Source organism: Bombus impatiens, unplaced genomic scaffold (genome assembly GCF_000188095.3).
Source record: "Bombus impatiens unplaced genomic scaffold, BIMP_2.2 scf_0027, whole genome shotgun sequence".
In the NCBI taxonomy this organism is placed as follows: Eukaryota; Metazoa; Arthropoda; class Insecta; order Hymenoptera; family Apidae; genus Bombus; species Bombus impatiens.
Window position 1 is genome coordinate 826,701 of NT_176446.1, and position 22,582 is coordinate 849,282.

General features: G+C 37.2%; 1 protein-coding gene across 8 annotated transcripts in view; it reads right to left on the minus strand.

Annotated features, from left to right (window-relative positions):
- Positions 1–22,582, minus strand: part of LOC100745445 (potassium voltage-gated channel subfamily H member 6) — a 144,219-nt gene that overhangs the window by 87,001 nt on the left and 34,636 nt on the right. For all 8 annotated transcript variants that reach the window (XM_024367865.2, XM_024367886.2, XM_024367878.1 and 5 more), the window contains exons 4-5: positions 15,057–15,215; positions 6,436–6,586 (exon numbers count right to left, since the gene is read on the minus strand). In XM_024367865.2, coding sequence (XP_024223633.1) covers positions 6,436–6,586; positions 15,057–15,215 — 310 coding nt within the window. The remainder of the gene's footprint in view (positions 1–6,435; positions 6,587–15,056; positions 15,216–22,582) is intronic.

The window sequence follows — 22,582 nt, forward strand, 5'->3', positions numbered from 1 at the left end:
AACCAACGTAGGAAATCTTGGCAATTAGTAAAGCTGAATCGAGATCGACTCGCGTGATTCCACCATAATCCCGATTTCATGACGTACCTCTATTCCCTGCGGGGAACAAACCTTCTAATTACCCAGCTATTAACCATTTGCATCAAAGGTCTACCAAGTTCCACCATATCACCTAAATCACAACCTCCGACAAAACCACCACATTTTCGTCCTCAAAAAATTACTCTTCCTCCAACTTTCAAAAAGGTAAAAGAAGAAAAAGATTTTAAAAATCCAGATATAGCAGATGTCAATCTGCAAATGTTTGCATCGTTGGCAGATACCCGTCATAAACACGCCGACCAACCTCGAAATTCTCGACAATCGGTCCCGCTCCGAGATTGTCGGCCCACAATTTCTTTTTTCTTTTCTTTTCCAACAGATCCCTATCGCTGTTGCGAAATTACCATCGCGTGCCCCCTTGGCTGCCATCGAATCTTTTTTCCACGGTTCGTCGGAATTTTCAAGGTACCCGTCATCGTCGCCGCGCAACTTTCTGATCGTTTTCCGCTCGGTGGTTGCGTGTCGAAACAGTACACCTGGTTTTACCTTGAAGAGAAGAACACCACAGCGTGCACGCTGTCTCCGTTAGTTGCTGTCTGACTCCAAGGTCGCAGCTGCGATCGTATTATTCTCTGTCGTTCGTCGTGCCTCGCGGTTCCGGGGATTGTTTATGTCGCACTAACCCTCTTGCGTGTTAAGCTTCCGACTACCAGTGTCATCCTTTCGCTAAGTCTTACATAGACATTGCAAGACAATGCATCATTCCAGCGTGACCTAGTCTAATATTTAAATATTATAGTGTAGTATCGTGGAAATTAAGATATCAATTGTTTCCCGATTACTTACAATTTATTAATTGGACAGAAAACGATGTTTGTTTAACTAAATGCGGTACTCGTATCTATCTCAAATAACTTTACAGTTATTTGGCAACTCTCGTCACGACGAATCTAACACACACACACACTCTCTCTCTCTCTCTCTCTCACACTAGCAACTCTACAACACTGACAACTCGATCAATTCTCTCAACTCTACTCTCCGACGTCTCGATCAACTCTGACTCTCGCAACACACACACCTTTCGACTCGCATACTCTGACCTCTCGGTCATCCCCCCTTGAAACACGAAACCGTCCTTCTGCTCTAACGTTGTTTATTGCTTTTTCACATCACTGTAAGAACTGTAGTCACATAGGAGCTCTTAAATGTAAACAAAACACAGAAAGACGACGCACACGGTTTTTTCAAATTTCAACCGACCTCTAATTCAAATTACTTTACGATATTAGAATAGTTTATACGTAGGATTTTTATATATTCGTAGGAAATTGAAAGATAAAAATGTACAAAATACAATACGATCACTTAAATTACGGTTTAATTACGAATTGTTTGCTCGTAATAGCATCCACGCCACTTGAAAATTCATCCGTGAATTTGTCAATGTATTTTATAAACGTAATGATTTTCGCAAACCACAAATTATCGTGAAATAAAATCATTGCGTGGAAAATGATGTTAATGGCTCTAGGTTAAAGCTATTCATTTTAATTCAGCTGAATCGAATTCGCATTGTACTTACAACGTTGTTTGTGCTCGCTAATCCAACCTAATTAAAAATTATTTAGGCAATAAATCATAATGTTTCCCCTGGAAATATTACACGTTGCGCCGTATAGATTTTTCAACTAATTGAGAACACAAAGTTGGAAAAAGTGGTTAATTTCAAGCAACTGGTAAGCTATAAAAATTTGCACGAACAACGAGAAGATTTCCTTAATCCGTAAAGTGGAAAAACAAAAATCTTATTCAAAGATTTTTCAGCGAATTAGGTTAATGAATATCGATCTGATGGTAACTCTGGTGGAAATTGGTTTCTCCAAGCAATTAAAGTATTAAAATCACCCGAATCGATAGCGTGCAACGCATTTCCTGTTTCTGGTGACATTCTTTCCGCGATAGTTCTCCGAAAATATAAGTCTCATCTGTCTTGGCGATTCGTACTGGACGAGAAACTGCGACCGTGCCAGCTGCTTTTTATCGGAAATACCGTCGAAAACATATTTTTCTTTCACTTGCCCTAGAAGCGGCCAGTGATAAACGTAACTCTGCTTTACAACGCTGTGAAATACGCGTGTAACTTTTCCTGCAAGACAGCCAATTCTCGCCCGGTTTCTCGTTTGATTAATTGAGCATAATTGCTCACGGAATTATTCGAATACTTCTAGATAACTTAATAACAAGATACTTCATGCAAATATTGTATTTATTGATTATAGTATACTTGTTGATTGTATTAATAAACCCTCGAGATTTCTGGTTAAACTACCCTTAACACATATTTTATCCTTAAAATAACTATTTAGTGGTGACCATATTGTGTACTAATTCTTTGCCAAATATACGTTAGTAGTAAATATCTCATAATTTCTATTATACATGTCTCATTATCGAGCTGATAATATTACAAGACATTTCAATCCTCGTTAAAGATATTTAACGAGGAAAATATTCCAAACCAATACTTTACTCTATGATTAAATATCCTAAAATGAACGCAATTTTTCCAAGGATATAGTATCGAAAATTTAATCAATTTGATCAACAACATTACTCTATGGCAGTATCGAGCAAACGTGCAAATCGTATTAAATTTCCGTAGAATAAAAGTCACGAAACTTGCTGGGGAAACTTGTCACGAAAATGTTCGACTTTCGAAGGTATTTATCAAGCTAAATTCATCGATAGCAGATTTATCCTCTTGATACTGAAATCCGAGTGCTGCGCTTCGTAAGCAAAATTTGCATTGACGAACGAGGCAGCGAAAGGCACGAGGAAAGTTTAAGAAGCGTTCGGTGATAAAATCGATGGAGAAAGATAACTGTTAAAAGATCGGCTGAGAGATTGCTGGCGCGGTAGCAATTGTAGTGCTACAATTGCCAAGACCGGAATTGCTTCTAGCTAAGGATGTTCGATCGTTCGTCGATTACGAAAGATAAGGAAGCAAGCCACAAAAGAAGGATATAAAGAGAAACGGCGATGGTAAGTTGATCTTGATTCCTTGAAAAGAAACGTCCTGTTCCTTCTACACGGGGAAATGGCAATTTCTTCGATCGAGAAGTTAATGTTACTTATAGAAATCGACGACGTTTGCTTCGCTTGGTTCTACGTGACAATTCGAAAGATATAATACTTAATTGACGCGGTGATAGACATGCAACTGTTATAACAAGTATTTCCACATACTTTCACTTTCCAATGGAACATTTTTTATCAAGCTTTCTAAATCTCATTTGCATAGTATCAAAGTCTCTGTAGCTATACGAAATTTCCTTGGATGTAATTAATTAGCATGTAAACGCTATAATAGATACGATGGTGTATAAATACTTTTTGCACACAACGTAGTACAGTAAAACTCCATTTATCCAACACGGTCGGGGAACAAGACGTGTCGGATAACTGGATCAGTCGGATAATAGGAGTTCACTAGTATTTCCCTTCCTTAGTTGTTTATTTATTCGTATAATGGGGGTTAATTTTCATATAACTGAATGTTGCTAAGCTGAAATTTGTAAACGCTAAGGCCAAAACATTCATTCGTATAAGCGTCACATGGCCTGCAATCAGATAGTAGGATTTCAGGAACATATTCGGTAAATCGGGCATTACAATGACACTGGACCGAATAAACGTCCCAGTTCGGATAAGCGAAGTTTTACCGTATATGTACTTTTTACCGCCAGCGTTTTATTTCTTATTTTGGTTGTCGGACGAATACCTAATTGATTAATTATTTATAGAATATTCATCGGAAATATGACGAGTACCAATTAAGGGACCAACGCTACGGAATTGTCAAAATAGTAATATCAAACTATATAATATTGTAGTATTATAGCAATGAATTAATAAGTAACAAATACTTGGAAAACATTTTTATATCGACTCGTCCTTATTCACAGAAGTTCTATCATTTCATAAATGTCACGCGAAAATATGTCATCATGACAAAGATTTACGAGGTTCGAAAGAGAATCGTGATATTTACGATTTGTCACGAATCGCGTCCATAGACGAAAAGGAAGGATGAGAGGTTGCATAGACGGCGTTCACGTTGAAAGAAATACGCGTCACGATTCGTGAGCCATTCGTGCGGCAGAGATATCGATAAGGGTTGTTTACGAAACCCTTAATCAATTCAGTGGTACCACACGGAACTACTGTTTACTCGGGCGGATGCCAATATTTGATCTCGTGTCTGCTTTCGATCATCCCAGATTACTATGTTTTCCCCCCTCGCTGCCAAGCGAGATCCTATACATCGAGAAGTGTCTACCTTGATGGTGGCACCTTGCACGAATCTTTCGAACGAGGTCCATTTTTTTTAGTATCATCACCTAACCATTTAACTGTGTTTGACGTGTATACTCGCCGTCGCTTTTATTTATTTACGCACACTACGATCTAACCCCATGAGAGATTTATAAAATTAAATTCCCCAATTAACTGGTTAAATGAGTCATTCAAATATTCAGTATATTAATCCTGTCACAGATTGAAATAGTCGTTTTAGCAAAAGAAATAGAAGAAGCTCACAGTAAATAAGTAAAATTGAAAAATTAATAGGTATTTATATTATTAAATGGAATGTAAATATTCCTTTATGAAAGACCGAAACTAAAGATTAACAATAAGCGTTCTGATGGTGAAATTCTAATAGCGAAATTCCAATAGCTTGTAAAAGCCTTAGGGAAATTTGTATTCTCTTGTTTTCCCTTCCTTGCCCTCTCTTCTTTTCTATACTGCTCTCATCATTGTTCCTTTCTTTTATTTTATGCTCTCTCCTTTATTTTGCCCTTTCGTCTTGTCTTCCTATCCCTTCTTCTCTGTCCTCTTAACTTTTCATCCCTCGTGCTATTCAGTTTTCTTCTTCCATCTATTTCGTCTCCCTTTTCCCTCTTTCGTCATTCTGTTCCCTTCTCTTTCTTCTTTTCCCATCCTGTACCATTTTTGCCCATTCGATTTTCATGTTAGATACTCTCCATAACCATATGTGTCGTATGAAAAATTTAATCAACCCAGAAGGGTACGTGGATTCGAATATTAAAACAGAATCGCACTCGACCCAAAATTCGCTCGCAAATATCAAGCACCACGAGCTACGAAATTCTAATCAACGTTCGAGCGAAACCATGGAAAGCTATCGTCGCCACGGAACATATCTGACACGTTTGAAAATTCAATTCAGCGAAACGCTACATAAAACGATTGAGATTTCTATTGCTCGGTTCTTTGCCGGCTTGTCCGACGATCGATTATCGGAATAGAGAACACGGGGCGGCACCGGTTAACGAGATATCGAAACGACCATTCGGTGTTCACAAAGGTCCAACCGAATGCCAGCTTCATTGTCGGATACGCTGTGAAACCGGCGAGAACAATACATTGTATCATTAACGAGCCAAGTGTACTTAGTTAGGTCAGCTTCGTCAGTTTCTTAATTGGCTTCTGCACAACACCCGCAGTACGACAAATCAGCTCGCGCAACTCCAACTACCGGACAAGCCCAGCAGCAACTTCTGAATCAAGACATTTTCTGGACCAATTATGTACGATACAAGTGAAATTCCACGCGAGATTCTTTTTTCGACAAGGAAATTTCGCGAAATTTCATACAAGACGGTGATTTCGTTGCGCCATAATCAATCCCTGCAGCTTTTTATTGCAGGTTAATTTTCTGATCGTGATTTTATTTATTACGCGAAGAAATTGTGACCGAAGAGAGCCCGGTTTCCATATAATTTTGTTACTATTTTCTTTGCTTACTTCCAATTTGATACTATCGTGAAAGATATATCGATATATCATGTAAAATACATATAAAATATAGAGAAAGATATTCGCGTTTCGCAAATCTCCTCAATTTCATATGGATCGATCGCAATGAAAGAAACAATTGCTTGTATAGATAGATTGGCAATAAATCTATGAAGCATAATTTGACAAATTTTAATTAAACATTACGATTGCTGATGTTTGTAAAACGGGCCAACCTTTTCCAGAAACTAAGAAACCCGTATAATTTCAATTGACTAACAACCTCACTGATAGCCCATTATTGCAATTGACGCAACTATAATAATCGATTAAAAAATGTAAAATAAAATGGAAAGAAACCTTCGATATTTCAACAATAAGAAATAAATTCTTCGCGCTTTTCGCGTCTTCTAAGTTCCATTTCTTTGCCATTAATATTCCCACTAAGCTGTACCGCATATCATAAATTAAATGAAAGCAGTACGATAAACTTATTTGCTTTCCTATCTTGGTCCGCGATTCAACGTGCGGAAGTTCGATGAAATATTAAACGAAAGTTGGAAAACTCACCAGTTCTCAGAGGCGTCCTCGTCGAGGATGGTCCCGTCAGCAAGTCGATGAGGTAAGTTGGTCGTGGTTCTCGGTCGATTCCTGACCCTTGGTGGACCAACGACACCGGTCCTGGAGAGGCCAGCACGAAAGGACGCCCTTGCCCTGTCGACTGCTCGAGTCAACGTCATTGAATCTTATTAGTGATTGTTAGTAGAAACTGCTAGCTATGCATCGAAGAAAATATATATTGCGAAAAATCACGTATTACCATATCGTTTCGATGAAAAATTTCCATCAAACCGTTAGTAGTTTGTTATCGTTAAATTGCAGACGTTTATGTATTCATGGGAAATTTAATTTTTAAGACGCACAAATACACGCTATGTCCGTATACAATCCGAGAAATATTGCAATTTATATTTTTTTTAAATTGCGTAGATAACATCTATCATCAATTTTTAATCACTTTTACAACTACTAACTAACTATTTCGGGAGCGTCAAAGATATATCGTTCTAAATAATAATGTCGAAGGAATATACTTGAAAAAGAATTAATGATTTTTACAAATACAATCAGTATTTGAATTAATACGTAACAGATTGCGTAATGTACAGAAATGTATAAAATATGCAAAATGAAGCACTCGTTGTAATAGTTAGGTAAACAAATTTCTATTTAAAATTTGCATAGACCTTTACAATTTACTTGGACTTTTCTTGTATTTCATTAAATTCATGATTATTTTACAAACCGGTGAGCATAATACTGACATAATAATGAAGATAATACTACCGGAACAATATTATCAGAAAAAGTTTTCCAACGTTGTTCTATACGTGCTACTTTCCGCAATATATTTTTCTCATCGAACTCGGGTGTTTGAGTGAGTTACGCGTAAACGAAGTTAGTCACCGGTTGGATTAAACAAACTTTCGCTGGAGTGAGAGGAAATAGGATCATGAATCGCGTTGCACGGACACCTGAGAGCACTGAGGGCACGGACAATGACTCTGCTTGGAAAATTAACGCTTTGAATACGCTGAACGCTATGAGAAAAATTGTGTTTTTAGGAGAAAAATCTGAGAAAAGTAATAATTGGAAAAAGTGAACGACAAATTTAGAAAATAGAATAAAACATACAAATTTTTACAAGTGGCGTGGTGGTACAGTTTCTCCAGACTAGGCAAATATTTTCAATGCAGATAATTCGATGGAAAAAGATTAATTTGACTTGCAATAAAATTTCTTGTACCTTATAATATAATCGAACACAATTTTTCACTAAGTTCGAAAACTTATCTGAATAAATGTTAACACCTAATCAATATTCACTTGCAGTTCGATAATCATCAATTACTACGAGTTATGCTGAACTGTATAGAAATTATATGGAAGGACCAGATGGTACGAAACTGTCGATTTATCGTTATATGCACGATTGGATCGTTGGCACACGAATTCTACGAGCCTCTGTATGATCATCGTAAAGCTTTTTGATTTTGGGCCAAGCGCGAGTCGTTGAACTTCACGTACCGAAATACAATAACTGCTTTACATTCGATCACATGAACGAAAAGGTACTAGCAAAATTCAAAAGGAAATATCGAAGAATTCTATTGAAAAAGGTATTGCGAATTTTCAGATTCTTCTTTAGGCCATGTATATTGTATTTGTAAAACTATGAAAAAAGATAGTGACTGTAACAAACCGTAAAATGAATCCCTTTGTGCGTTTCAAAAGCAAAATAGTGAACATTTTTCATCTTGATAGAATACAAAAATCCAATAAAGTGTAAAATTCTAGTAAAAAAAAAAAGATCAATAATACATATTCCCGCTAGAAAGTTTTAAGACAATTTAAATCGGCACTTTATACGACAAAGAAACTAAGTAACGTATAAAGCGCCAATATATTACGAGAATTGCGAGAAGGTGTGATTTAAAATTCATAACCTAAATCATATGTTGAAGTTTTGTTAAAAATAAAAAGCGTACTTACTGCTTTGAAACAAAATATAGCGAAGAAAGTGAGTTATAACAGTTTATGTGAGTTTGTCACAAATTGGCCGTTGGACAGCCGCTACCTTTCCTTACAGTTGAACAATATAAATGATTTAGGAAACGCAAGAATCCGTTTAAAATCCTACACGAAGATAAAAGAATCATCGCTCTTGTCGAGGACGAAGATTAAAAAAGAAAGAGCATGGAAACGGAAGGTGTTTGCGATTGGAAGCGATGGGTGCAATTTTCTCCGATGCTCAGGGCCATCGATCGTTATTAAACAGCGACAAAGGCATCCCTCTTTCTCACACGATGTCCCTCGAAATAACAGCTCGTTAGAAAAAGAAACTCGAAGATTGATTGGGTCGTTTCACATAATTGTCCTTCTTATAAAGCGTATAACAACGATCAGCCTTGTGTCTTTGGATGTTACATGCGTTGGATAAAAAATGAAATGCATCCTTCATCCTATTACCAAGGGAGTAAAAGAAATTCTTGGAATCGTTAAAAAAGAAATGAAAGGAAAAAGAAAGACGAAAGAGGTCGTGTAATAGGAAACGAGTCGATGAAAAATCGACAGAAAATTAATCGGTTGGCAAGAAATAAATACGATATCAGTTTCTATCGACGTTAAAGCTTGCGCTCGTAGTACGATCAGATTTAATTAAAAATTGTTTGGCAATGATTACAATTTTCGATTCTCGTTGAAACTTCAAGTAAAATATCACGGAAATACATAGAGTGGCTCGCGGCGATATTCCAACATTTACCATGGAAAACTTTCCTATGCTTTTACGTTATTGTATGCATGTTCATATAAAAAACATTTTAAAATTTCATTATGTATACTCGCACTGAATATTCTGTAGCTTCTATGTTGATTTTCAAATTTGCTTCGTACTTTACCAACATAATCATGACAGTCGGGTTTCATTACGGTATAGTGAAAATTTCAAATGTTTTGCATAACACGCACAAAGTACTGATAAAGATATTTGTGACATTTATCACAGAAACCTACTAGGTATGTATCGTACGTTTCACATGAAACATTTTTGAAGTTCCATTAATATTGTAACGAGACACGATTATTACGATAATTAATATAAATTTGAAACCAACTGAAAAACCTATATAGCAGTTGCAAGGTATCTATTGCAAATATATTTCTAGTATAAAATTAATACACGTCATAAATAGCGATTTTAAACGTGCAATATTTGTTAAAAATGGTTCCATCGTGGTATATCGATATAATGGAAATGTTTCACTGGGCGAAATTCTTCGATATTTTACACAGTACATATGATATATTCATAAAAGTTTTCGACAAGTGTTCAAGTACTTTCATGAGTTATATGTATTATAAAAGTGAAATAAACGTGGCTCGATCGTCCACAGACAACTCCACGTCCATTTTAATAATCAATTTCATTCCCAGGGTTGTATCCATCAGCTGATTCGCCCGTGGGGGTTGAGGGTGGATTTATCAACCCGCAGGTGGGGTGTCTATAGCTTCCTATACGGGAGTATAATATTTATTACCGGGTCAGGGTTAACTGTTAGGCGCGCCACACACGTCCAGCGACTGTTCTGCGGCGTCATCCTAAAAATAGTTTCGCGAACACTTCCAGATATAAAACGTGACCACGCGTCTCTTCCTCTTCGCGTGTCCCTCTCCTATACCTTAGTGTACTCGCGCGTGTGCTCGGAATTGCACTGAAATTGCCCGAAGAATCGGTAATGCCATTTGGACACACAGGTTTACTCTACTTGTTACAAGCGTTCTTCTGCTAAAAAATTAAAAAAGAAATTATCGTTGATGACGGATATGGGAAAAGGAAAATTGAAATACAAGTTGATGAAAGGTAGTGCAAGATTGATAAGAAATATTCATTTCCAAAGGTTGTGGATCAATCTTGTGCAGTTGTAAGCTTTTCAGGTTACTGCTGAACTTATTTAGAGTTTGGATATTCGGTCAGAAAAGACTACTCTGGCTGTTGTATTTGAGGCATTCAGGGAGGAAACATGGTGTAAGTGAACGGATCTTTGAATTGAGGGAATTGTGGCTACAGTTATATTCTGATAAGAAAATCTATATGTTCCTGAACATATTTATAGGTACTCATAAAGATTTGGAAGTCTGTAACAAACCTCTAAATAAATAAAAATAAAGAACGCTAGATAAATAAGAAAACTGCAGATTAAATAGACTATTCTAATAAAGAAGTATTGCCACACGTATCCATGAAGAGACCTGCAAAATCCGTAAGAAAATTTTGTAGATAAATATTATCGTACATCGTTCCCCATATTTGTCTTGTCTGTTTGGTAAACACCGTACTTTTACCATTTTTCTTCACCGAGTTCCTCGATTTTCATATGAAAGAAACTATCGTCAATACGAACGAGAACAGGAAAAAGGAAATTGAAATACAAATGAAGGAAAAAGTGGTCCAAGGTTGATAAGAAAAATTCGCAAAACTCGTACCGTCTCGTTTAATCGGAAGCTTTCCTATTCGGAATTTACCGCTTAAAACTTAAACCTTGGGATGGTCAGAGACGATAACAAAAGTCGAGGCAGAGAAGGAGAGCCAGTGGATCAATTACGATTCGGCGGACTATTCGAAGGGGCCTCTCGATCGAAAACTTCAAACTTTTCTCATAAGATGATCCTGCTCTGTCTGTGAGAAAAAGTAAAGTGGGTAAAGAAATAAAGAAATAAAGAAATCCAGCAATAAAGAAATAAAGAGATTAAGAAACTCGACTGAGATTGGCGGTTGCCCTTCGTACGTTTCGTGCGATCGAAACGTGACACGCGGAAGGACGTGTGAAAGAACAATTCGCGAGTGGCGCAGGGTATCGTTGCACGATTCATTATGCGGGCAAATCTGACCTCGATCTCCGATTGTAATAATCTTCGTCGGGTGGTAGAATGTGTGCTACATGGCCCAGTTGCCAACGGGCCGGCCCTGAATGTCGACGACGCTGTCTTATACCGATCGGTGCAGCAGAAAATAATGATCCTCCAGCTTAAAAGCCGCAGGAAACTATATGTGAACATAGCACGAAACGTTTTGGCAAGACACCGTGTCAAGCGTCCAACGTGCGTTTCCTCTTTTCTCTGTGGCTTCGTTGTCTTCTGTCAGTGATTTTAATGGCCACTGAACGATTCCAAGGAATTGCGTTCGCCTCTTGTGCACCCTCTTGCACGATTGAATCGATTCTAAGATTCTTAGTGAAATTATATATCACGGGTAGACTGCAGATTTTTATGCATTTGCGTAGAATTAAAAGCACAAGAATGCGTAGAATGTACGTAATATGTAGAAATACACAAAATACCCAAAATATTAGAGCTATGAACAAAAATCCAATGTCCAATGAATTAGATAGAAAAATTCGTGACTCGAACCGAAAATTAATAACGTGAGTGGCGAAATTGGTTATCATCTAATAGTATAATGTAATTTTATATAATGTGATTTTAGATTGATATTGGAAGTTTTAAATCACTTCTGATATCACTAATACGGAAAGTGCAAATTATTAGGGTGGACAGTATTACATAGAAGCGTTGGGTGGTTTCAGGTAGTTACAGCAACAAGCACTTGTCTCGCGTTTCTGGAATTCGAACAATCGAGCGCTGAATACGCAAGCTAAAATGACACTTCCACGGGACACATATGACGCCTTGATTTAGTAATGATTGCGCTGTAGCTGCTTTACGCGTTGCAATTTGCGCGACGATTAACTACGTAAAAAGCCTTTGGAAGCTAAGTATGTAATTGCTGTTACTTAGTTTTGAGTGCAGTTTTAAAGATAAGAATGTTTAATTAGTTCTAATTTCGTAAGTAGTGAACTTATTTCTTAATTCTTCGTCCCATATTTTTCACGATCTTTTCATCACGTGATGTATCATATAATGTAAATGTTCCATCCCGTTTTATTTAGATTTTATAATAATGATGATTAAATATCGAATGTAGAGTGTTTATTATCGGTTAATTCCGTATTTAATTATATATTTTAAAAATTAGTAATTCTCATCGATAAGTACTAATTTAATAGTAAATAGAATTAAAAGTATAAAATATCGACGCAAGATTGCTGAACGTTAAACCTTCTTCCTACAAAGATAATTATTTTAATTAATTTCACTGCATTTAATTAAGTCGAGGGTGCACTAGAGGTTCCATTCGAGAAGCGCACTTTTTTCCCGGAAAAAATTGGCAAGCTAAGACACTTGTATTTCCCCGGCATTCAACCACCTGTGCTTTTAATCATCCAAAGAAGAGAGGAAGATACACGTAAAATTGATCTCCATAATTCCATCGTCAAAGTATTCGCTTGCGAAACAAGACTTAAATAAACAATCTAATTTTACGCGTTACTTTACGCAAATACGTAGATCCAAGATGTGACTAAAATTTCAACAAAGTTAGCAAATAAACCGAATAATTTTTCAAGAATAATACGAGTAAGGAAGCTATCTTATTACGAATACTATACTTTCGTAGATTCTAAAATCATTCTAGGACTGCTTACAGAGAGTAGATTCTATTGGTAAATGACTCAGGACGTAGATCCTTTTCTTAAATTAATTCAAGATACAAGAACCACCCTTAAATCGTTAGAAACTCGAGGACTCTACTTTTAGATTAATTTAAAATTATAGACTGTCTTTGGATCGTCTATAAATAAATCACAATCTTAACTCAAGGCATAAAATCAAGATTCTAAACTATTCAAAATCCTCGAATCATCCTTACCATGAAAAATGGTACCGTCGAGGAATCTACTTTTATCCTAATCCAAAATTGTAAAGCTATCTTTGAATAAATCACACTCTTAAGTCCTCTTCCAGGCGTAAAATCAATCTTAAATTATTCAAGATCCTAAAATCACCTTTGAGCCATCATGAAGTCGAATCTTCTTAATCTTGGCTTAATCAAAAGTTGTGTAACAATGTTTGGATCGTGTAAACTATTATGGAATGATAAGTTCCAATCTCAGGACGTTGTTAAGGTGTAGAAACAACTCCTAAACTTTTCGAGATTTTTCAACTGCCTTTGAATGTTTCGTGAAATGTCGAGATAGCGAAACCTCGAATGCAGACGAAAAATAAATATAGTACTTGTACCATTGAACTAATATTGTTATTAAGATTTTATAAGCGACAAACTAGAAATTCCTATCTTTGTATGTGGGCACAAAGTAACAGACTGCTTCGTTTGACGCTTGTGAAACGACGTAACCGGTGATCGTGTGAAATTAACGTTTCAATCGAGTAAAGGGAAACAAGGGGAAGCGCGAGACTTGCTCCGCGAAATTTAATTAGTCGTTGCAAAGAAAAAGAATTCGGCGCGTTGAATTCTGTCAGACAATGAAGCGACTCGGTGGTAATTTGTACAAGCACCTTTCGTACATCAGTCTGTGGCAAGGAAGGTCACAGTGCGCTCCAAGTACGCTCCTACGGACACACCCCGTGTTAACACTTAACTACGTGACCTAGTGTCCTCGACGTTGCACAACGAAGGCAATGCGAGAAAAAGAGAATGTCTGTGGAATTAAATAGGACAAACAGAGGCGTGGGTGTGACATTTTTAGCGCGATCGAACGTATTTTTATCTGTTCAACGCATTGCGTTTTCTATTAGTTTGTTCCGTATGAAATGTTCGTTTGAAGGTCTCAGATTTTTCATTGGATTATATGAAAAAGACTACTATTGATTTCGAGTGTCGTTAACGTGAGATTGAATGTCAATTAAAGCTCTTTTATTCCTCGTGTTTTTTGTTTGAAATAGGGCTGGATGTTTTTCGATATTGTTGTTGTAACGGCGCAATAAATTCGTAAGAAATTCGAGTCAGTCTCTACAACTAGTCTAAAGGCAAACATAATTTTAATGACAATACTTTGATTATCTAAAATATAGTTTCAATAATAATACTTATATTAATACACGGCTCATTGCTTTTTTTTCTCCTCTGAAATCGTTCATTCAAAACGTGCTAATTAAAAAATACAATAGCAGCTAAGTAAGCTAAGTATGATAATTGAATCGGCGCAGTGTATGCGCCACTAGTAGCTAACGTGTAATTAAACGTACTCTGAAGAAAACCAGAATCGTGTTTCGTTTAACCGAAGGAAACGAACATTTCATATGCTACAACCTAATGCATTGCAAATTAACACTAGAACTAACAGCAATGCTATAAAATTAACAGTGTTACTAATAGTACTAAAAGCAAGTAAAACAAAAGATAAAAATCATCGAAATTCACAAAAATGCGTTATTCTAAATTTATTGAATTATTACGAAAAATTATTGGTATCGTTTAGTTTGATCACTCTGATACTTCTAATGTTAAACGGATATATTTCCAAGTCCGATTTAAACCACCTGATACAATACCAAACTTCATAATGAGTTATTTAAGCGTTAATTTGCCAACTATTCCATAACAGGGTACGAAAAAAATATACAGAGGTAAATGCAACAACGTGAATACAAATTGGACATGAAATTTATGGAGGTTTCCGTGAAGCAAGTGATTCAAAGTGGAAAATGAGAAACGGCGAAGGGAGAGAAGGGTAAAAGAGAGAGGGGGCGGGGGAAAAAAAATTGGAACTTACAGCGTGTGACGAGCCTGTTGTTGGTCTGGCTTGGGGGCGGAATTGCAGGCTGCGGAGGTGGCTGCGAGCTCAAATCCTCGAAATTTATAATTTGCAAGCAGATGTCGTCCACCTCGCTCCTTATTAGCGCTATCACCTCGCTGCACAGAAATTTGGTGCCTGTGACAAACAAAGATTAATCCGATTAGCTCGCGCCCACGTAATACGTCTATCTTTGAAACAAACGATCTTTCAAGTTTTCTCGTTCCTACGTACAAAAACTCGTTACCAGATTGCGTATTTTTATGCAATAGCATATTTGCATTACCACAATTAAACAAATAGCATCTGTACGTGTAAAAATTTATTTTACTCGTTAAAACCTACAGCAAATACTTCAGCTTGAATATCTTTTATATTTTTGCATATTATGTACAATTTTGTACATGTTTGCACCTTTAAATCTCCCATAAACTCATAAAGATCCGTAATCTACCCATTGCTATAAACTTTCGTTGTAATAACAAGAGAGATCAGTAGTAAATGAAACGTTGAATTATTGAGGAACTAAAACAACAATTGCCCTATATTCTGTGATACCGCAATTCTCGTTTTAATACCAAGCATGCATCTTGCGACGATAGTCCATTAGAAGCAGAAACATCGCGGGATAACTGCCGGAACAACAAATATTGATTTCCAGCAACAATTTTTTGAAATGCTTCTTTATCGGTCACGTTAAATGGGAACATGGGTGTCTGGCGCGATAAATATCCACGTTTGACGTTTCGGCGAACGTCTATTAGAATCCAAGTCCGTTAAACGTCTCGTGTGTTGTTTGAAGTTAGTCATAGGATCCCACGAAGCAACCAGCGGGCAATAAAAGCTTGTATCTTCGAATAAATCGCGTCTGGATTCTATCCAAATACAGTGGCTCACAAAAGTATTCCTACACTTACCATAGGGACTTTTATATGCACACGTATATACAAATTTTTATTATGCGATGATCATGTTGAAAACACGTGAACTCAATATGAAAATATATGTACAAAGAAGTTACAAGATATTACCGCATACCTATATTTAGTAAAAAATTTAGTGCGAATACATAGTCGCCTTAAACGTATAATGATAATTATTAAAGACGGTTCTAACGAATGCTAAGACTTACTAATATCGTAGATGAGTGGCTGTTTTGAAATTGGTAGATTGTTTAAATGTTTTAAATATTTTCCGACACGAAAAGATGTCAATACTGAGAATCAAACTATAGAATCAATAAAGGAATGCATATTTTATGCACATAATGAGACACGACTGTCCTGGTCTGATTATGTTGGTCAAATTGAAACCAATCTAAAGGTGCACATACGTACAAGCTACGAGAACACTGTATTATGGAAAATAGCTATAAACTGATCATTATGATTAAATATTTTTGCGATCTGTGTGAAATATACATATATTTGTACTTGTATCTTGTAACTTCTGTGTACGTTTTTAGGATCGTTAAAAATTTCACGTATAATTACGATAGTTGTCATTGCAATATGTAAATATCGTTATAATACTAATGAGATCTGAAAATGTTTCATATAACACACGTGATATATTCGTAAAAGATATCGACTGCAGAAATAGTGCAGGAAGTGCAGAAATACTTTTGCGGGCCACTGTATTTCTCCCAACCAACGTTACAGCTTAACATAGTCGTAATTCGAAAATTCTTTTGCAGAAGCCACGTAACATTGTAAAAGTGGGGTAACGCGATTGCACCACTTTGTTAATGTTCCATTCGGATTCGTGACGACTCGAGGAATTATCGCGCCACGTGTCACGTGCGGATAGCATAACTTGGAGAAGCAGCACTGTGCAAAGAGACTTCTGAATCAACGTGAAACACGGCGAATGTTGGACGAGTGTTCGTTCAGGGACATGAATGAAACTTGTAATGGAGTACTTGGCTACAGTGATCGTCAGTAACTAGAAACGAATGCTGGGAATGAAGTACATGATTGTAAAGGCAATACATGTAACTAATATCTCGAAACAAAAAGAAATTCCTTTTTGTCTGTTAGTCCAGAAATTTGTTGGAGAGACATTTGCTCACAAATACTCGAACATTTGTAGAACCCTTTTGTGAATATATTATGAAATCTGAACCTATTACAAAATTTTAGTGGAACTGTAACGAGGATGACACTAGTAGTAATAATGATTATAATAACCAGAGAAACGATAAAGAGGAAAATAATTTAAGATAAATAAAAGACAGGGAGGCTGCGGATTTTTATGCGTTTATATGAAATTTGGAAATGCAAGAACGCACAGAATGCATATGACATATAAAAATATTTGCAAAATATCCAAAGTAGGACGCTTGTTATAATTTTTGATACATCAAATGAATCTCCATCTCGGATGAATTTACTTTCGTAGTCGTGTCCATAAGGATAAAAATTTGCATAGAAATCCACAGTCTAGTTATAAATTACAATAATATTTCATAAATTATTGAATAAAAACGTACGTTGATTAAACAGAGTTAACAGTAGCGTGGGTATGAGCGGTAAAAGGATGACGATGAAAGTATTACGCAGTTAATAAGCGCTACGCGGAGTGATACATCTTAACGCCACGATTTTCGACAACGGAATAACCTCCCACGCGTTTGATTCGCGTCGCAAACTATTATAATTTGATGGGGTGGGGATGCAAACGTGCTCAAATAGGACTCGGCTGATTTCCTGGAAAACCAAATTGTCCTTCGAGAATGTTTTAAGCAATAAGGATATCGTATATCATATACATTTCACAGTGGTTCACGAAAATATTCGCACGTTTGTAGAAACACTTTACGAATATCTTATGTACATTATACGAAATATTTCGAAATTTCATTAATCCCGTATATGAGATTCGATTATCATGATTGTAGTGATGCTTGAAACTAATTTGAAAATGTACACAAAAGATGCAAGGTATTCAGTGCAAGTATACATATATTTCGCAAAGTATTTTATCTGTCAATATAAATAGGATACTAATAATAGTACGCTAATTTCTTATTAAATACATGCTGTATTCCATGAGTCACTGTACCTCACAAAACCAAAATCCAAATCCAAAAACGCAATCCGCACGAGATTTCCAATCTAAGCACCAAACTATCGGTTGAAACGCGAATCACGGTCGGTTTCCAATCACGAGAACGAGTATCCTATATCGAACGAGTGTAAAAAGCTTCTTCGCGGCATTTGTGGCCAGCGTCAAGGTCACGGAAGCCCGTAACCACGAGAACACGATTAACTACGACTACGACGAGCGACTTGGTGGCTTTTGTCGCGAGCTCTGCGAGCGCAACTAATTAGGCAGCGTGTGTTTACGAGTCAAGGTACGTTGGACTCGGTCCAAAAGGGCTCGACAAAAGGAAAGTGTGTCCCGTGTGTCGACCAGAAGAGCGTGGCCAGGCATTCGGATTGCCGATTCGGACAGGCTTGCTTGCGCAACCGGCCGGTGTGCCGAGATGGAAAACACACACCCTGGCACGCCGTGAGCGTAATCGGTCGGATAAGCGTGCCAAGAGTGCCACAGGCCACCTGGATCCTCGTCGTTGAACGTCATCGATGTGGAACGTCAACGATGATGAGTCTAGTACCGTGAGGATTCGCCATTGCGAAATCGTGATCGGCCACTTGCTCGAGAACGACATGAATTATGGATGGAGCTTCAACTTGTTTGATTCTAGACGCTTCTTCGACCATCGATGAGAAACTAAATAGAGAAAGATCGTTCGAAATAGAGCTGATACTTTTTTAAATGGGTAAAAATGAAGTTTAAGAATTGGTTGGATATTTCGAAATTCTGTGGGTGAAGCGTCTCTTCGATCTTTATGAATATATCGAACCACCTTTATGAATATATCAGTATACTAATGGGTGTATAAAGGAATATTTCTTCAAGCGAATAGAGAAGCAAGCAAGGAGAATGTTCAAGAGTTGGCTGGATTCTTAGAAATTGTGAATGTTGCATCTCTTCGGCTATTGATGGGTGAATGGAAATAGACTTGTTTACGTTTAAAAGGGTGAAAGTAGAATGTTCAAAATCTAAGGGATGATCGGATTTAATAAAAAATTATGGATACGGCGTCTTTTCGACCACCGACGAATGAATAGAGAAAGATTATTTTAAGTAGGACAGATTGAGAGTAGAATGTTTAAGAGTTGGTTGCGCTTTTAGGCAGTTTTTAGATGGTTGCAAAGGGCGGAGAAATAATGGTTTGGCTGTGCAGCAGGCGAGGAAGTATTACATAATCCCTTGTGAGGCGGTGACTGGAAGACTCGATAACCGGTTGCAATGTTGGAACAGTATCAATGGAACTGTTTGATCTTTTCATTAAATCTTTCGTAGGAGTATACCTATGTACTCGGAACTTATAGCATTGCTTTAAGACGTCTATTTATATTTTATCAATTATGGTCATGGCCTTCACAAAACATAAGACGATACATTTTTTAATTTCTTTCAAATTTTAGCAAAATAAATGTGATAATCGTCTGCCACTTAACGTTAATGAAATTTTAATAAGTTTCATATAAATTAGAAATTATGTATCCACAATTTCATACTCAAAAAATGATATATATGCAATGATTTTCTACATTAAGTACTCAAATATCGTCATGTGTCACTGTATGTATTCCAGCCGATTACACGGCTAATCCAGCAGGATAATACATTCAGGATGTTTAACGAGAGAGAAAATAGAATACGTTTAATGACAGGTGGAAGATGATAAAATTCAGCGATCAATTAGAGAGACATTCTCGGTTCGGCCAAACCGCTCCTCGTGTCTAGATAGCGGCTAATATGTGCAATACGTGTGGTTTCTTCGGCAACGTCACAGCAAGCTGTCCTATCGATCCATTGCTGGCTTTCTTTCTCTGTTACACTTTTCCTCTCGCTTCCCCTTTGTCCCTGTGGAATTACGCACGCAGACGGGTCACGCACAGCTGGCTTGTCAGATCCAACTGAAATGCGAGCATGCGAGGAAGAAACACTGTGTAAAACAGCCCTCGGCGGGCCAGGTTGCGCCTTTCACATTTTCTCGCTCCATTTTTCATGCGGCTTGCGTTACTGACTGCCGCCTGTTAAACTTTCACGTCGTCAGAAATTCACCCTGAAAAGGAACAACCCTCCAAATCTCCTGACACTTTGCTCTCTTTTTTGTAGCTTAATTAAGCACGTTTGAATGAAGAGCGAGAGATAATGTGTGGAAGTTGAATCAATGCAACCTTTTTGGAAGAATTTCACTAAAGCGACTTAAATGTTGTTTTGTTAAGGTGAAAGAGATGTACTAAAATAATAGATGCTTCATAGGAGTTCGTTATATGTATTAGGTGCAAAAAATATTCCATCACTTGGAGAAAACATAATAGTTCACGATGGTATTGGAAATTATTCCATTCTCAAATTATTTCATTAATTCTATTTAATTTCGTAATTAATTATGCAAATTGAAATTGGAATACCGAATAGTTGAAGCCGATCGTATAAATATAGAAACTTCTATTAATTATTTAGGCCCTGCACAGGACACGTAACAATTCTGAACTAATGATGGAATATAACAATTCCAAACTATAGCGTAAGTATTCGAGAACAGAGCCTTGATTCGGTGATTAAGATTCAAATCCCCTAATTAACTAGATTTTCGTATTTGATCGAAAGACAGAATTTGGAGATTTTTAACTTTCATTAAGTTCTCAATGCAATCACAAACAGAAAAGTCGTTGTTCATTCAACCTTGAATTGATAACTATCAACTGGTTGAAGAATACACCTCGTTAAGCTATAAACAGACGAAGGGACGAACTTCTTTATGACAACTTTAATTATAATGAACGAAGTACGCTTACACGAGGTGACGAGGTGACGAGGATACTTGCTTTGTTCCGAGTTCATTACTTTTTGCTTGCTCAAGCTCCAGGTCGCTTCAAAGCAGAAGCAAAAAAAGGAGGAAACGATTCACTGAATGTTAAACAAATTCTACTATTAAATTCAACATCATCCGTAGAAGCTCTCACAAAAAGAAAGAAGGAAACAATATAAGAAACCGAAAAAGACAGTAAGGAACCATAGGAGTAGCTCTGTTTGTTCGCCTTCTTGATTCCAGAAATTGAACCTGAAAAGAAGTCGAAAGGGGAACAAGTAACCAGTGAAAATTCCAGTGGTACTCCGACTTAATTGAAACGTCAGCCTGTGTAAACAAGAGAGAGTGAGAGAATGAGAGAGAGAGGAGAGAGAGAGAGAGAGAGATGGTTGGGAGAAAAGGCTTCGTTTGACGGCGTGAAACGTTCGTTTTCACGGCTTACCGTAAAACGAACGCTCCTCCTCGTCACTTCTCTCCGCGTCGAGTCCGCGCATAGGAAGTCGCGGAATAAATGGCGGCGTGCCAACGATTTTTCTTCATGAAAATTCAAGATGCGGTTTAAAGGATCACGTGCCGTTAGGCGACCAATGCTAAGAACACTTGCTTTGTTTCGGTCGAGTAGTCCGGGGGTCTCGTTAGGTCCTCGTGGTTCCACGGCTTTTAAACCAACGACGAGACGGAGAAGGACGCTGTAGATGAGTCGAGACCTGTTTCTACGAAAGCAGGAGTAAAAAGAAATGGCAAAAAAATAGAGAGAAAGGCAAAGATAGAGCTGAGAAATGAGAAAGGGATGCGCAAGCAACAAGGGTGAACGCACGCTGCATTCATTCAGCGCAACGTCCTTGTCGAGAGAATGAGGCAAAGCATAAGAGAGACACAGACGATGCTCTTTCAGTGGAGCCTGCATCGTCTTCCCTTGGAAAAAAGTACCAATAATCCCTCCGCTGGATAAAACACTTGGTCGATCGATTTTTTTAAAAGCTCCTGGCTTTCGATAAACCCTCGGTTTTATAGAAATGGTTATTATTACGGGGAGACACTGGAAGACTCTTTAAATTTCTATTTTACCTTGGAATGACCGGGAGAAATATTAACACTGAATCTACTGGTCTGTAATACGTACTTAAATTTTCTATATATGTATATGTGAGTCAATTCAAATGATATTAATGAAAATAAATTTGTCTATATAACCTTATCTAGAATTAGGTAAAAATCAATATTAACTTTGACAGAAATCAACTGTATGTTTTAAGTAACTGTTGAAAAAGAAAGTCTGAAATCCGTCATTCTCACGGGCTCGCTAGTTCTACCGTAGAATTTTAAAGTGACGAAGTTAGTAATAAATTCGCATATCGAAGCTTTATGATGAACAGTAGCGTAACGGTGGCTGAGTGTGTAACTCTTTTGTGATGACTGCGCCCCAAAGAGTGAAAGAGTCCGATGGTCCGCGTCTATTTCAAGACCAGCGGACATTAATAAACTCGTATTGATACTTCTAATGTTCTCACGATACACACGTTTAGAATCCTGTGGCGCTTCATCAAAAGAGGCACATGAAAAATAAAGTTACTGCGTAGAAAATTCTAATTTAAACACTACTTGTCAACTT